General features: G+C 35.3%; 1 protein-coding gene across 2 annotated transcripts; it reads right to left on the bottom strand.

The window, feature by feature from the left end:
• Window positions 1-2,501: 2,501 nt before the first annotated feature.
• Window positions 2,502-16,520, bottom strand: zgc:162952 (PKc_LIMK_like_unk domain-containing protein). 2 transcript variants are annotated; one of them, XM_059550825.1, is made up of 10 exons: window positions 16,203-16,519; window positions 15,645-15,753; window positions 9,176-9,369; window positions 8,153-8,274; window positions 7,434-7,482; window positions 6,592-6,741; window positions 3,711-3,878; window positions 3,517-3,600; window positions 3,310-3,396; window positions 2,502-3,176 (listed from the first exon to the last, which is right to left on the bottom strand). In XM_059550825.1, the coding sequence occupies exons 2-10, from the start codon at window positions 15,673-15,675 to the stop codon at window positions 3,075-3,077; spliced, it is 987 nt and encodes a 328-aa protein (XP_059406808.1). In that variant the 5' UTR covers window positions 15,676-15,753; window positions 16,203-16,519; the 3' UTR covers window positions 2,502-3,074. The 2 variants fall into 2 exon arrangements, with proteins under 2 accessions (XP_059406808.1, XP_059406809.1); XM_059550826.1 differs by lacking the exon at window positions 15,645-15,753 and having other exon boundaries at window positions 16,203-16,520.
• Between the last annotated feature and the right edge of the window lie 332 nt (window positions 16,521-16,852).

Raw genomic sequence — 16,852 nt, 5'->3', positions numbered from 1 at the left:
AATAAAAAGCAAATGGAGTAAGGCTATACTGTGATCCATGTAGCCTACTCTACCTATTTTATTTTATTTATGAAAAAAAGTCTCTTTCATTCATCAAGACTACATTTATTTGATAAAAAATACAGTAGAAACAGTACATTCTTAAAATGGCATTCAAATTGAAAGTAACTATTATATATTAGATGTAAGTTTTTCCTATGATGGCAAAGATTTTTAGCAGCCATTCTTCAGTCTCACATGATCCTTCAGAAATCATTCGAATATACTGATTTGCAGCTCCAGACCGCATTTATTTATTTTAATGAAAGAAAAAAAAACTTCTACTAAAACGAGTTTTAAGACTGCAGTATAAGTTAAAATGAATATTACAAGACACTGCCATCTAATGGACAAATCGCGTCACTGCTGTTATCGGCAATATGGTCAAGTAGGGCTGTTCAGAGCCTTATTAATAAATACGTCTGCATTTTTTTAACAAATGTAGGATTTTTTTCATCTCTTGTTTTTAATGGAGCCTCATGATTGTCTTATTTGGAGCACTCTACAATGCTAGCAAAACTGTGTGCCCCCACAGAGCTTGTTGCAGTGCATTTTGGGATTGTTTTCTGTGTAAAAGGAACAGTATGTATCTCTTTATCTGGACTCACTGTTTTCTGTGTGTAATGGTCACACAATAGTAGATTCAGCCAACAGAAACTGACACAAATGAACATGTGCAGAAAAACAGGCAGAGTTATATATATATATATATGGAAATAAACTTCATCCAAATCTAATCTTATATTGTTAATATTAATATTCCAGTTACCTATGGCCATACGCTATATTAAAAACATTAAATGCTGGCCTTTTTCCTCTCTTACTGCTTTAAATCCTGATTAAAGCTAATAATACATCAGCTGCTCAACAGATGCCTTTGATCTGTACAGCAACAGACTTGCTTTGCTTTAACAAAGCTCACGCCAGAAAGCAGAAGAAAAGCCTGTGTTTAATTATTCATTCACATCTATCCAGGGTTTCGGTACAGCTGGAAACAAACAGGCTTTTGTAGAAACACTAACAGCACCAGTTAAAATGTACCATTTTGTTTTCAGGTCAAGCGAGGACAAAACAAGGGGTGTATAAAATCGATCCGAGGGAAAACGAGCAATGATACAACGTTCAAACAGTGATTTCTAAAGGAATTTAAGAATGTGCCAAGCCATTTCCATATTAAACACTGTTCAAACTCTTAAGGTTTGTTTAATCTGATGTAGATAAAGTCCAGGGCAGTTTCACCCAAGTTATTAATTCAGTAACCCAGGATCACATAAAGAGAATAATCCCATGATACACTGATTGTCATTCATGATTATTCAAGTCATTTACATTGAGTGGTTTGATAGCAGGCGCCACAAAGAAGCCCGATTAGCAGTGGAAATCTTAAGAGTCCACACAGTAGACAAAGTTGCCAGGTAACCAGACATGAAAGTAAGCACATTTTGATAAGATAGTTCAACACGTTTCTTTTCATACATCAACGTCTATCAAGCAGCAGTTTATACAATCCTGATGCTAATAGTGCAGGTCCTGTGCAAAGAGCTCTATTTATTATACGACAAAACCAGATTTTCAATGGCTTTTTTTTTTTTTTTAAACAAAAACACATTTACTTTGCTTCCTTTTCTCTTTTTATATCATGTACTGCATTACAAAAACACTACAAACCACAGGAGGATTCAGACTTTACAGACATCAGACTTGTTTCAGAGATAAGAGGTTATAACATGACATATTTCTCACCAAAAGATTCCCAAGAACACAAGCGTTCTCTTTTGAGGCACAGAATGTAGATTTTGTTAAAGTTAACTTTAACGATGTTCAACATGCAATTCACTAGAGCATAATGATTAAAAACTGAAATAACATCTAAGCAGAACTTACATATACATATTAAATACAAATACAGATCAATAGTGCCAAGTTAAGCATTTGAAATTAGAGAGGAATATTGATTTCAGTATTACAGACAGTTTGTTTCTGCTCAAGTTGCAGAAATTTTCAGACTACTCCAGCAGGATGGTCTTAAACATTTAATCTCACATTTCTTATTCCGTTACAGCCAATAATATGTCCAGAGAAATTGTTTGGTGTCACGGTTTACTGGTGCCATCTCGCGCTTCTGATACATACTGTATGTGTGAGTACTGAAATTCACAACAGATGGCAAACATGTCAACTAAAATGGATAAAAAAAAGTGTTAGAACAGGAAACATTTAAGCTTTGAAAGTTGAAAAGAAAAATGGTTTTCACAAACACTCAGCACAATGCAGAATGAGAACACTGCAGCAGCAACACGAGGCCCTTGCAGGCAGGAAATGGGCCTCATCCTGCGGTGGAGAATTTCCAAAGATCAGCAGCTCAGCCCAGTGATGAGTTGAGTGCTTGCTCCTGTATACAGTGCTTTTCAAATAACGAAAAGTACACAAATATTTTTCAAATATGTCGCTTTTCAAAAAAGTCAGCAATATAAATTCACTTTTTTCCTATTTGGGCAGTTGGTACCAAAATAAATGAATTTCTCTTGTACAATTTAATTTAATCAAGTATCGATATACTAAAGCCTATCAAAGTATTATTTGATTATTTAAAACTTGTGACCCCCCCCCCCCCCCCCCAAGTTAGTCCTTTTATCAATGGTAATCTGAAGCCTCTTAGGTTTTTTTTTCAATATAAAATGATTCATATAAAAAACAAGAATAACAAATGGGTTTGAAAATCTGTAGCTTTGAAATAATGAAATAAACACTTTAGCTGGAACCTGATACAATATTTCTCTTGGTATACTACTATTATATATTGCACAGTATATATTACGTACAAGTGTGCGGAGTTCTAGTTACTTAGAACGTTAGAACTAGTAGAACGTTCATAATAAACAGCGACCTTTTCCTTGATTTACTCTTTCAATGCAAACAGCCCAGAGAGAAAACTGTTCTGCCGCATTTGTCATTGTGCTTAAGTCTATGTACAGAACTCCAGCTGCTTGTGTCCATTTGCAGGGCTGATGGGATACCAGAGGATGTGCCGCAAATCAGCCTGTGGTGAGATCATTGTGAGGAGCCTCCAAAGTCTCAGCGATTTCACCCAACTCGTCTTGAAGCTCTGTGAAAGAGGGTCTTCGGAAAGCGTCTATCTGCATGAGAAACAACAACAGTCAATGGTTACACTTTCCTTCCTTTTTCAAAGGGTTTGTTAGTTTTAAGGCATAACTGACGGAAGAAATGTGTGTCCATTTGATATACACGAAAGGTAACAAGGTCACTTACCAGACAGCAACTGGCTGCCAACTCTAAAAGACGCTGAGGACACTCACTGACCATTTTCCCAAATACTGAAACATCCAGGCCGTAGTCCTGCAACACACGCATCATAAATGCACATTTGGACAGTAGGGGTTTTTTTGGTAAAAAAGTGATACTGGATTTAATATTTTCTGGCATTTCCAAAGCGTCAATAATTCTATTTATGATCACCTGTGTTCTTGGAAGGATTTCTGGGTCTGCTGGGATCCTAGCCAGAATTTCGCACAAAACAATTCCAAAAGAGAACACATCCACCTAATGTTTCATAAAGCAAAACCAGTAGGTGAGAACTAGAAAAGGCTTTAGAACATCACGTACATAAGACCAACATTTCGCATCTTTCTCTGGCGTTTTTGAGCCTTTACCTTGCGGTCGTAGGGTTCCCCGCGCAGCATCTCAGGGGCCATCCAGAAAGCAGAGCCCACAAGTGAAAGCTTTCTGTCCTTTGCAGGAAGTTCAACCACCTCTCGAGCCAAACCAAAATCAGTAACCAGAGCTTCTCTGCCTCTCGCTGTCACCCTTATTAGACAATTCTTTTGGAGACACAAACACAGAGATGTTTTGATGCAAAAAGAGTATTTTTAGTCTCTTTGTACTATTACTAGTGGTTTATTCTCACTCTTAAGACTGTAAAATATAAGTAAAAACAGTAATATTGTGAAATATTATTACAGCCATTGCTCCATTTTTCAGTGTCACATGATCTTTCATAAATCATGCCAATATGCTTATTTGCAGATCAAGACATATTTCTTATTAGCAAAATGTTTTGAGAAAATATCTTTTTAGGATTCTTTATAAAGGATATATAAAATGTCTTCAATGCATTAAATTGATAAAAGGTTACAGTAATCTCAAACTTTTAAACATTAATGTATTTACGCTTCATTTTCGCTAATAAATAATTGCATGTTATGAATTAATGTTTCTTTATTTTTAAATAATGTCATAAAATTTATTAAAATATACCAGATACAGACATGCAAATCAACACTATTTTTTTTTTTTTACATAAAATGCTTTGGGTTACAAAATGATTTGACGTGAATGTGCTGTCCTTCTCTGCAAAAAGGTGGCGCCAAAAACCAGCAAAAAGTTTCTAAACTCATTATAATCTCCCACAAAAACTCCTACATAGCATTTCTGAAATCTGAACTTGTCTAGTACAAAATAACACCTTCATATGGTAGACATCAATATTACAATTTCAAAATGAACACAAACCAAATTCAAAGTTTGAAGCTCTGCGGACTGACTTGTTTGTGGAATTTTTGTTTGAATGTAAACTGTGGAATTAACAAGCATCTAAATGCAATAGAGATAAAGACAAACACAATACAAGCATAAATAAGATGCATGTTTGCAATTTTGTGGTTGAGTATCTGTTGCATGTCTGTAATGTTCCTCTGAGACGATGTGCCTAGCGGCTGAAGCAGAACTCGCAGGCTCAAATGAAAGACGTTTTATCGTTATCACCATCTCCGTTTAATGAATTATTCAGCTGATCCTGTACCTCGCCAAAGGGTCTGGACCGCCTACAATTCCTCTCCTCTATCTTTATCACTCCAGGGGTACCAATATGCAATGTTATACCTCGCTTCCAGTTTGAATGGTCTCTAGTGATGATGTGTCATGGCTAGAAACATTACCATGTAGTCTGAAAACTGAAAATGATTGAGAGTGTAATAAAAATGCCCTGTTATTTTAAAAGAAAGGCAAATGAGGAAACATTGAGGCTGACCAGAGCAGGGAGAATCCAGGTCCAACCGAGACGTTACATAAGACTAGTGGGACTCTTGGAGCAGAAAGTGCTGATGGATACAACAGTGACTTCTGCATCTGGACTGAATTAGAAACCTCAGCTAAGCCTCCATCCCAAAAACTGACCTATGATTATAGGACTAAGAAAACTCCAAGCACAGCCCTGAGTCTAGAAGTCTCCAAATTTAGACCAGCAACTCATGCATATGCCAAGTGTTGCAACACCCTCTGGCTATGCAGCTAATAGGTGGGTTGAAAGAAAAGCAAAAAAAGGTTATTTGATTATAAAAAATACAAATAAAAAAGAAAAATCAGAAAAATTATATTACAATAATAATTTAATTCTAGTAAATATATAATTTTTTATAATGATAAGAAAATATTGTAAAAAAAATTAAAAAATAAATAAATAAAATGCTGACACATAAATACAATGGTTTATGTTTATCATTTTTAAGTTAGAGCTGCTGTTGCCCTAGTTAAATAGAACTAAATCTTTAAAAATCGAAGCAAAACAATAACATTTTCATTATTTGAAATAAAATTAGTTAACTGAAATAAAGTATATGTGTGTGTGTGTGTGTGTGTGCATATATATTTTTTTACTTAAGCTACATGCGAAGGCACCATTATACTAACTCACTAAAATTAAAATTAAAACAGAACTATAAAAATAAAAGTGGATTCAAAATATTAACAAAAACTATTATAGTATCTCAGTGACACTAAAAAAATACTGTTGTTGAAAAAAAAACATTACTCCATACAAATAAACATACATTTAATGTTTTAATCAGCTGGTAGAAGATCATATTTAGATCTTGTAGTTCTGTGACACTTTATGCTATTCAGCATATGACCCCTTTCACCCCTCTTAATTCATGTTCCAAATGCAAGTACTTAAAAACACCAGTTTCAGGGAAGCAGTCGACCCTAATAGCTTCCATTTTCTGACACAACTTCCCATAGTCATACCAACTTCTGCCAACTTGTAGTGCAGTGGAAACCAATCGATGGTCCTACCAACCAAAGCGCTAGACGTCAAGACTGAGTAAACTGTGTTGCTGGTATTTTTGTTTGCCCATTGTTCATATCTGAATGGCTGACACATAGACAAATAGTCAAGGCCTGGCTAAAAACGAAAAGGGGGGTGGTGGTGGTATGGGATCTGCGAGCCTCTACACTCTTCATGCATTTTGCATTTTCAAATGAGATGGAAAGGTTTAGGGAGAGTGTGTGTATGTGACCGAGAGAGAAAGACAGAGCGGGAGAGTTTATTACCATTATAATGGACTGGCCTTGTTGCCTCGCCCCTCACCCCAGGTTTGGTGAGCACTTGTGTGAATCCTGGCAACCAATGACACTCTCACGCAAACATCTATGGCTGTGTTTCTCAGGGGAGAATTCCATGTAAAGGCTAGACAGCCATTCTCTAATATCTGATGATTGCTCATATAGCTGTATATAAACTAAAGATGTGTGTACCTTAGAGTTCAGATCTCTGTGGTAGATGTTCTTGTAGTGGAGGTAAATCATCCCTCTGGTGATGTCAGAGGACAGCTCTACTTTCTCTCTCCAGCATAGAGGCACATCTTTCCTGGCCAACAGCTCCTCTAAACATCCTCCACTAACATACTGTACAGACAAACAAATGAAACAAATATACACTTTCACTTTTATTGTTATTGTTACTGTATGTGCAGGGCTCAACAATAAGGATCTCTCTGGGGTAACTATAATAACATTAAAACCACTTTACAATAATGTCCCATTTGTTAACATTAGTAAATGCATGAATATAGATTAAAAAAAATAAAAAACGCTTACTGTAAAATAAAATAAAATAAAATAAAATAAAATAATACTGGTATAGGCTCATAATTGTTCACTGCTTGACAGATGAAACACAGAGCTATTGTTGGTGACATTTTGTAAATGTATTACTAATTTCTGCTATGATTTTAGGAAGTTGATTTCTTATATAATGTTGTATTATGTAACTAATATTCATGAACATATACTATATGTTTCAATTTCATTATGTATGTCTATATAAAATGTGCACATGTAATTATTGGTAGTGCATTTTTTATCTTTTGATAAATATGAAATATATTTTCTGAGACACAAAACATTTTAAAAGAAAAGACAAAAAATTGTTATTGTTGAGCCCATCAAGAGTACAGTTTCAAAGCATCACATCTATATGATATTTCAAAAATCTAATTGTGCAATAGTACAGTCTAATGCGTAAAATAAACTGCAGAACAAACGTTTTCGTTTCGAGGCTGAGAAAAGAAAAAAAGAGAGAGAGAGAGAGATCTCACCTCCAGAATTGGGTACAACTTGTCTTCTTTGACACAAATACCCAGATACCTGGAAAAAGAGATGTGGGAGGTTATGAGCCGTTCCCTAAATCTGCCTTGTCAAGAATGTTCAGGCTAAACGCAGTCCCAAGCCACTGTAATTTGTCAAATGGCCAACAATTGAGCAGAGATTGAAAATTAGGTCAATTTGATGTTAAAACGATGGTCAGGTTTTCACTTGTTTTTAGTAACATATTAGAGAACCATGAATTAGTTAAGCAGTAAATGTAATATGTCAGTGTGTCATGGGGACCGCATGCGGTTTGTGTCACATTCAGCAGTTCTGTACATGGGTTTACATGACTGTAATCTGTACTGAGGTGATGACAGCTGGCAGTAACTGGAAAGTTGTGATAAATGAACACTGCGCAGGCAGTTTTGAATATGGCTTTGTCCTTCCGCAGCGCACTGGAAAAAGCCATTCTGAGATTGCTAAAACAAACACTCGTCATAGTGCGAGATTACAGCAGTTTAAGAGCGCTTTGCTGGACAGAGATTAGTGTGACTTGTAACCTGTAACAGTCTTGTATGCAGAGTGTAAATAATAGGCTTGAACATCTATTAGGCATTTAGATAATGGAGTTACATGAGAAACGTATTAAACAATAAACATATGATAAATACAAAATAAGAGTTCCAGTTTATGACCAGTTATTAATTAGCATTAATAAGCAGCTTACCTCACTATGTTTGGGTGTGAGAGTTTCTGCAGAAGGCTGATTTCTCGTACAATGCTGTCTTGGTCAACATCATTCTTATAGATCTTTACTACCATCACCTTCCGCGTGGTATTGTGTATTACCTGAAAGTCAATGAAAAACAGGGCATGAATCTTCAAGTGGTATTAAAACATTCGGTCATACTTTATTTTAAGGGCCAGTTCTCGCTATTAACAAACCATAAACTATGACTTTTCCCTGAGTAAACTCCCAATTTGCTGCTGGTTATTAATAGTTAGTAACGTGGTTGTTCAGTTTAGGCATTAGGTAGGATTAGGGATGTAGAATATGTGCTTTGTAAGTACTAATAAACAGCCAATATATTAATAACAGGCATGCTAATAACCAACTAGTTAATAGAGAGAATTGGTCCCTATTCTAAAGTGGTGCCAAACATTCCGTTCTCTCTCTAAAGTACAATCACAGAGAAACACTAACATGTTAATGTACAGGAAGGGACAGGACTGCTGGGACAGTTGAGCTGTACAATCATCAGTTATGTAATTTACACAGCAGGGATTCATCAGGAACCCATTTAACGGGTATAGTGTACTCCGGCAAGGGGGCCACCTCAAACTGGACTCAGCTGTAAAATATGTCCTAATTAGTTGGACTACAATACTGCACTGTATGAGTGCCTTTAGGATACACACACACACAACACACACACTGGGAGACTTTCTGCAGTACAATAGGATGATGAAATGCAATTTCCATTCAGACTGGATTTATCATTCTGCTAAATATTATTTGATCAAATATTTGTGAAACTAACTAAATAAATGCACATATGAAGTCAACACTTTACACTGCTTTATTTGTTGTGAGAACATTTTTCAACAGCCAATGTGTTAAAGCACCAAGGAGACCAATCTGTCAAAAATATCTTAGCACTTACTGAACATATATTACTTACTGCATATATTTAGATATATTATCACTTACAGATTCATGTCATCAGATTCGAGATATTGTAACTGTTACCTTGTAAACCTTTGAGAAGAAGCCACTGCCAATCAGCTCACGTGTGAAGTTCTCCCAGAATTCTAGCTTGCGGACGGCTGTGCGTAGCTTCTGCCAGCGGTCCACATGGCAGTATGTATCAGAAGACTCTCTGTACAGTGTCGGGCTGGTGGGCTCAGACGAAACGTCCACCTCACACATCCTGGAGATCTCCGCTGAGACCAAACACACAAACGCAGTGTTGAGAAAATCACCAAAGCTTTCCCAAGAAGTGTTTTCAAAAACTCAAGAGTCAGAATGTGATGTTAAAAAGTTTTACAATTAAAGAGAAAAACTTGCATAATCTTTTAAATCAAATATTTTTTTTGTAAAAACCCTTTATCAAGCACAAAGCTTTAAAAATGAGTAGCTGGTTTCTGAAGGAAGCAGCGTTTGTAGATGAAAGTGAAGCTCTGTTTGAAGCTCACAAGTACTCGATTAGCTCAATGAGTAGGAAGGCTCTCGTCTGCCTTGGCAGGGTATAAAAGATGTCTTAAAATAGTCGTGGACAGCATGCAGAGGAGGACAGATTCAACTGGTCTTAATCGAAACACAAATGAGACATCAATAACTTACAAACAATTAATACAAGGATGAAGACTGCAGTTTACCATTGGGTTTATTGAGACACACTGTACAGCTGCATTCAAAAAGATAGTTTGATGAAAAAGTTAAATTCTGTCATCATTTACCCTTACATCAATTTTCCAGTGAGACATTTTGAAGAATGCTCAGTCTGACTGATCTTCTTTTCTCTCTCTTTCTCTCTCTCTCTCTCATATATATATATATATATATATATATATATATATATATATATATATATATATATATATATATATATATATATATATATATATATATATATATATATATATATATATATATATATATATATATATATATATATATATTACACACACACACACATTTATATATATATGCAGTAAACTTAAATCAACAACACATAGGAGGATGTAACAACTATAGGACGGATCTGTCTAGATCATGACCTGTCAAATTTTGCGGTTAAAATAGAGGCATGTTTTCACACCTTTAGAACAAATACAGCAAAACAAGTGATTTGAAATATCAGTTCTTAAATTACAACAACACAGGGACTAGAAAAGAATATCTAGTAGGGTTACTGATTAATTCTGAGAAATATTAGAGTCAGGCACTAGTTGAAATATGTCCAGTATCTAACAAAACACCAGTCAGTAGAATATACATACATATTCTTGGAGAATACTACAAATATTACATCTTGGATCAAAAGATAAACATAAATATTTACATAAAAAGAAGTAAATATTTAAATATGAATATTATTATATATTATTATCAATGAGGAAGTATTTTTGTGGAAATTGTTATATTTTTCAGGATTCTTTGAAGAATAGAAAATTCAAAGTATTTAATTTGAACAATAAATATTTTGTAATATTATATAGGTTTACGTTTGAACAATTGATTACATTCTTGTGAAATAAAAGTTTTAATGTATTTTTGTTTTTAAAAAAAGATCTCTTTTGAATGGTAGTGTACATTACATTGCTCAAAAATCTTGTTACTGCTTGTAATAGGTGACTTGTCTGAAGTTAATAAAATGCTATGTGATTTTTGTTTTTGTAATTTCCATTTCTTAGCGATCTGTCACGCCTCATGTCACGCCAAAAACTGTGTAAAAACGCATTTATTGTTTGAATTTACTGAAAAAAACTGACATAATTTGAAAGATAAGACTATTTTTTTAATCAAAAGCTACAATATGAAAGTGGAAGTTTCCAGTGAATCTCAATTTGTGTTTAATATTAAAGTTTTTTTTTTTTTTTTTTTACTGCAAGCATATTTTAAGCATATAAGCATTCATATTTTTAAGCAAATAAATAGCCTACAGTCTTGATGATGAGCATGAGACTTCCTTCAAACACAATCTGTTGAACAGTAGTGTGCTGGTGTATGGTGGGCGTCTGAAATCTAAACCCACACAGGATATTTGCAACATGGAATCAACATGGTCACACATCACTGTGGTTTTCTTGTGAAGCTGAGCAGTATGTTGAAAAATGCACAAATTCAGCCTCTGAAAAAAAAAAATATCTTACAGCATAGTTAAACGGTAATCTTTACATGTTGTGCGTCATCACTGTGTTATATCTGATAACAAAACTATTGTGAGTTTAAACTTTGTGCATGTAGGTTTTTCAGTCTAGACCTGTGTTTACAACTTAATGCATCAGTATTTCCATGTTAGGGATACACTGAGAAGAAATTAGGGCGTTGAAGTCAATGGGGATTGTCATCACAGGCCAATGTTGCTGCTGGGGAACAGCACAGAGTGGCACGCATACACAACCCACAGGAATCATCTAGCAGTAAGCATCATGGGTAGAGCGCACACATGTGGTCTTTGTGTTTCCAGCAGCAGATGCAAATCACAGCCCTTTCAGTTTTACAACCTCGCTAAAAAGCAAAATGCTTAGAGTGCAATCCTGACGGGACTCTGTCTGTTTCACTCAAAGTCTTTTTCATTTAGTGTTTTGTTTTCTGTATTTATTTCCAGAATGACAAAAATAATTAATGGGTAAATTTAGACTTTTGGAGACTCGTCATTGAACATTTTTTTGCAAGCTTAAATGAATAACAGCATTCAAAACAACATTTGACTGCCGGTGAAGCTGGAGTATATGATACATTCTGAATACAAATTAATAATAAAAAGAAAATAACAAAACTAGTGCTGGCAATTGATTTATCGTGATATGATTAATTGTATCCAAAATAAAAAACATTATATTGCTATTTGTATGTGTACAGTTTTATTATGTATATATAAAAATACACACACATTGAGTATTTTGAATATTTTGAAAATATGTGAGAAAAATAAAAAAACCACGCTATAGATCAAGCATGCAAGCTGCTTTAGTTTTAGACAAAACCAAAAGTTAACACTGCAGTGATAAAATTCCCCAATGAAAGTGGACTCAACCTCTATTCTCAGAGGAAACATCCATCTAAGTGGCAGCTGATGTTTGGCACAGTAGAGGAGACTCAGGGTTTGTGAAATATGCGGGTCAGAGGGAGACAGTGACTTAAAAGTTTACACAGTGCGCAGCACGTCAGAGGATGCCGTCACAAGGCTGCAACCCGACTTCACATGCACAAGAGAGAGGAAATCAACCCTCAACTTTTACAGGAAGACTGACGCTTCAGCACGCAGAACTAATAAGTTAAGTAGAAGCTATGAATTACATTAAAACTCTGAAATACTACACATAGATTAGACTCTTATAAAACATTAAACAACAAAAATACACTTACATTTTTTAATAAACTACAAAACCACAGCTTCAGGTCTTGTATAAGCACAAATCTGAGAATTATTTTTATCTAATTTTATCCAGAATTATATTTTTATCATGATAATGCAGCAGGCAGCAACATGGAGTTCATTAGCATTATTTATTAATCAAATGATTAACAAATGTTAGGTAAAAAATGTTAGCCTGAATGCACTGTAAGTCGCTTTGGATAAAAGCGTCTGCTAGATGCATAATTTAAATTAATGACTCTCCTCTGCAAGGGTCACAGATCTGCTCTTTGTATCATATAAACACTCCAAAGTTGATGTGATTCACTGATTAAACCCAGAACAGGAAGCATGTGGCATGTTTACAACCCTCAAAGGGCAGAAATGTGAAAAGCATGTCCAAATTTAGATATTAGTTTGAATTAGATTTGTGACTTATCCAGTGTTATTTTATTATTATTATTATTATTATTATTATTTCACTTTAATTTCAGTTATTTTATTAACATTCTATTTAGCGTTCTTTTTTATTTGTGTTTAGTAATTTGTAATACTTAAATGAAAATTAGAAATTTTGTCTTGGCATCTAACAAAAATAAAATCCATTTAAGTTGCATTTAATATATTATTATTATTTTTTTACTATCAATAACAACACTGACCTCATTTTTTATTTGAGAACAGAATATGTTGTAAAGATCAGAACCCTTTGCTACCCTGACCATGCTACCGTGACACAAAGTCCTGAACATGCAAGTCCAGGCCAGAACAGAGATGAGACAGTGATACGAATGTGTGAGTAGATTTCATAGTCATGAATTTCACACCACTCGCACTATAATAAGCATCTATGCACAACTTGCCATGCATTTGTTTTTTTTGCATTCTTTTTATCCACATCATGACAAGTTCTCTCTCTCTCTCTCTCTCTCTCCACACACGGTTTCTCATGTGGCTGCTGGGATTGGTGTGAACTGCAGGGGCAGAAGCTCTAGTCTGTTCCAGACTGGTTCTGTTGGAGAAGAGAGAGCTTTGGCATCACTCCAGAGATCTCCCCCTCACATTCTCTCCCCCTCTCTTTCTCTACACAAAGCAACATTCAGCACAGTGGCATACCAAACATCAAAAATGTCAGAAGTCTTACTCATGTCTTTCTCTTTTCCATCTCTGGTCTGTCTTTTCTTAGATTTTTGGGAACACTGGTTCCTGCACGTCCAAATGCAGCATATTGAACTGATCAAACTAATGCGTGCAAAATGATCAAAGCAATTTAGGTGTGATGGCTAGTTGTAATGAGTTTGTTAAGACCAGAGCCCACCTGTCTGGGAAAAATCGATCAAAGGAACAGCAGGAGAAATCTAGTTTCCTAACAATGACTCTGAATAAAGACTGCTTTGTCACAACGATGTGCTCCTTAGTAGGCTGCAGTTGCAAACAGTGACAAATATAAATGTGATCCAGTGAAATGTATTTTTGCTGAACTCATATGTCAGTGATAGATCACGGCAAAACTAAATAGCACGGAAAGACTCTAAAATAAGCATCATGTGGGAAGAATCATTTTGCTTCTTTGCAAAACAGACATTAAAATATACTAAAACCAACAGACTAGATATCAGATATTCTCAATCCTTATAACTACATTAAGTATATCAACCATCACTGTAATATCTTACTGTATAAGATATATATATATTTTTTTTTGTAACATTTTTTTTTACAATTTGAGGCTGGTAAAAAAAATTTTCATATTTCTTTTAAATAAGTCTCTTATTCTCATTAAGCTTGCTTTTTTTTATAAAAAAAAAAGCAATATTTGGAAATATTATTACAATTTAACATAGCTGTTTTCTATTTGAATACATTTTAAAATGTAATTTACTCCTATGCAGCAAGCTACATTTTCAGCACCCATTACTTCTAGTGTTATATGCTCCTTCAGAAATCATTCTCATATGCCGATCTGGTGCTCAAGAATCAATTCTTATTATTAATGTTGAAAACAGTTTGAGGAAACCATTATACTTTCTTCAAGATTCTCAGATGAATAGAAAGTTCAAAAGAACAGCATTTAATGCACCCTTGCTGAACAAAAGTATAATGTTACAAAAAAAGAAAAGAAATAATACACATGTAAATGCTGCTTTGTCATTTTAGAAAAAAACATCGCATATCCAGTTGTATCGAAGCAATGCTTTTATTTTAGCGCAAGATATTAGTCACTGTCATGCATGCAACTAGACTCCAAGCACATCTCAAGGTTTGATCTGCATTTAAACATCAGGCACTTCCTCAAATAATCTTATATCCTGTCTAAGGTTTGATTCTTTTTTAATCCACCCACAATTTAGCATTATTTTTATTTTTTGTGTTTGACAAGTCTATGACCAACATGTATCAACATTTTTAGAAAGACGAACAAGACACTGACAGTATATGGAATGAAGAAGTACTTTTGAGGTTATTATTTTTAGAACTTCTCTAAGTCCTGTGCTGTTTAATATGAGAGAGTCAGAACTGGGCAGTGTACTTTTGGAAGTAGATGGAGGAGGAAAACTATGTTTTCCTGTCTCATACCAAAGGGCAGGGAGGATTCCAGCTACGTCAACTCAAGGGCACAGACTGAACGATATACACCCTCATGAACAAAAAATAGTGGACTAATATCAATCAAAAGCAAAGACAACACAATACCAGCAACAATAATCATATTTTAAATATGAACTCTATGGAAAAACACTTTATAGGATGAATTTAAAACTTACTCTATATTTTATACATGGAAATACATAACAGCCTTGTCGGAGACAACATCAAAACACTGATTCATGAGACCCTGACCATGACCACAAGATCAAGAGTGTTAGAGCAAATCTGAACAGCTCCATCCTTCTCTTCATGGCATGCTCAATGTGAATCCACCAACTTATTCCCAGCCATACTGAGATGAGAAATGTCAAGAGCAGATTATAAAACCCCTCTAATGAGTTAGACATCTCAGTCAATTCATTAAGCATTCCATGTATAAAGCAAAGCAAATTAATGCACATACAGTGGTATAGCAGCATGTCTTTATGGAAAACTGTTTCATGTAGTAACAAAAACATTGATTCATTCCTTAGCATTATTACTTACTGCACTGGTTTAATAAGCTATTCATGTGCATCTTGAGGTGGGTGGAAGGGCAGTCCGCCTGAGCTCACAACACAGACAACACAGCTGGGAAGAGCCTATATGACAGAAGCTATGAGGGAAAAGGACACACATAGAGGCAACCATGAAGAGAGACACAAACACTTGAAAACAACACACTGAACCGACATGACATTTTAGAAAACATCAAACTCTGATAAAGTGTTTAAATTACATTGCACGCTGAGAGAGAGAGAGAGAGAGAGAGAGAGAGAGAGAGAGAGAGAGAGAGAGAGAGAGTTCTGAAATGGTTTTTATCAGTATATCAGTAGCACAGTCAAAATTGTAAATGAGCACATGAAGATGACAGACGGGTGAGTGGGTGGCTTGATGGAGCGAGATGCTGTTAGTAAGCAGAAATGTTTTAAACATTACATTTGCACGTGTAGTTTACGGTTACTTCAAACAAACACAGAAGTATTAGAAATTCATCAAGATGCATAACAACCTAACAACCTATATATTCAAATAAATATATAAATAAACCAATCGCTTACTCACAGCAGAAAGCACCCCGGCGTCTTCACCTCCGCTGCTACTCTTATTGATTGCTCACCGATCAAATAAAATCGACTACAATCCCCCAAATGAGTTCTACTCGGAGACAAACCGGTGGCATCGCTTTTACCGCGCTTCTAGGAAGGAGTTCATTTACCGTGATTCACTCAACACTCAAACCGACACACAACGAAACCGCCCTCTTCAGACAGACAGCTTTCTCGGTAGGGTTTAAAGCAAGCGGTATAGTCATGAGAAATACACGTTTTAATGGGCTGTGTGTAGTGGGCGCTAGTTGCCATGACGTCATAATAGTTAAGTTCGGCTCCACCCACCTGTAGGTCCACGCTGTGCTGCAAAAGCAGTGAGCTGCTTCAAAACTAAATGGTGGGGATTTCAATTCAGTGACTCGATTCTTTTGAATCTTTGAGCAAAAAGATTCTCTTAGTGGCCATTTGCCGTGTATACAACAAATTCTATAGACTACAGAAATTTAAGCATCAAAACCGATTCATTTAAAATGCCAGCTCTTTAAGAAAGCATACATTTTAGATAATTCAAAATTGGTCACCACTCACCAGTCATTGTTTAGTGCCGCTCCGAGTCGTTTAGACACTGATTTGCTCAGTGATTTGTTCAAAGAAATAGAATTA

Source organism: Carassius carassius, chromosome 5, assembly GCF_963082965.1.
Source record: "Carassius carassius chromosome 5, fCarCar2.1, whole genome shotgun sequence".
NCBI lineage: Eukaryota > Metazoa > Chordata > Actinopteri > Cypriniformes > Cyprinidae > Carassius > Carassius carassius.
The sequence above is the reverse complement of the archived record's forward strand: the minus strand, read 5'-3'. Positions and strand labels throughout refer to the sequence as shown.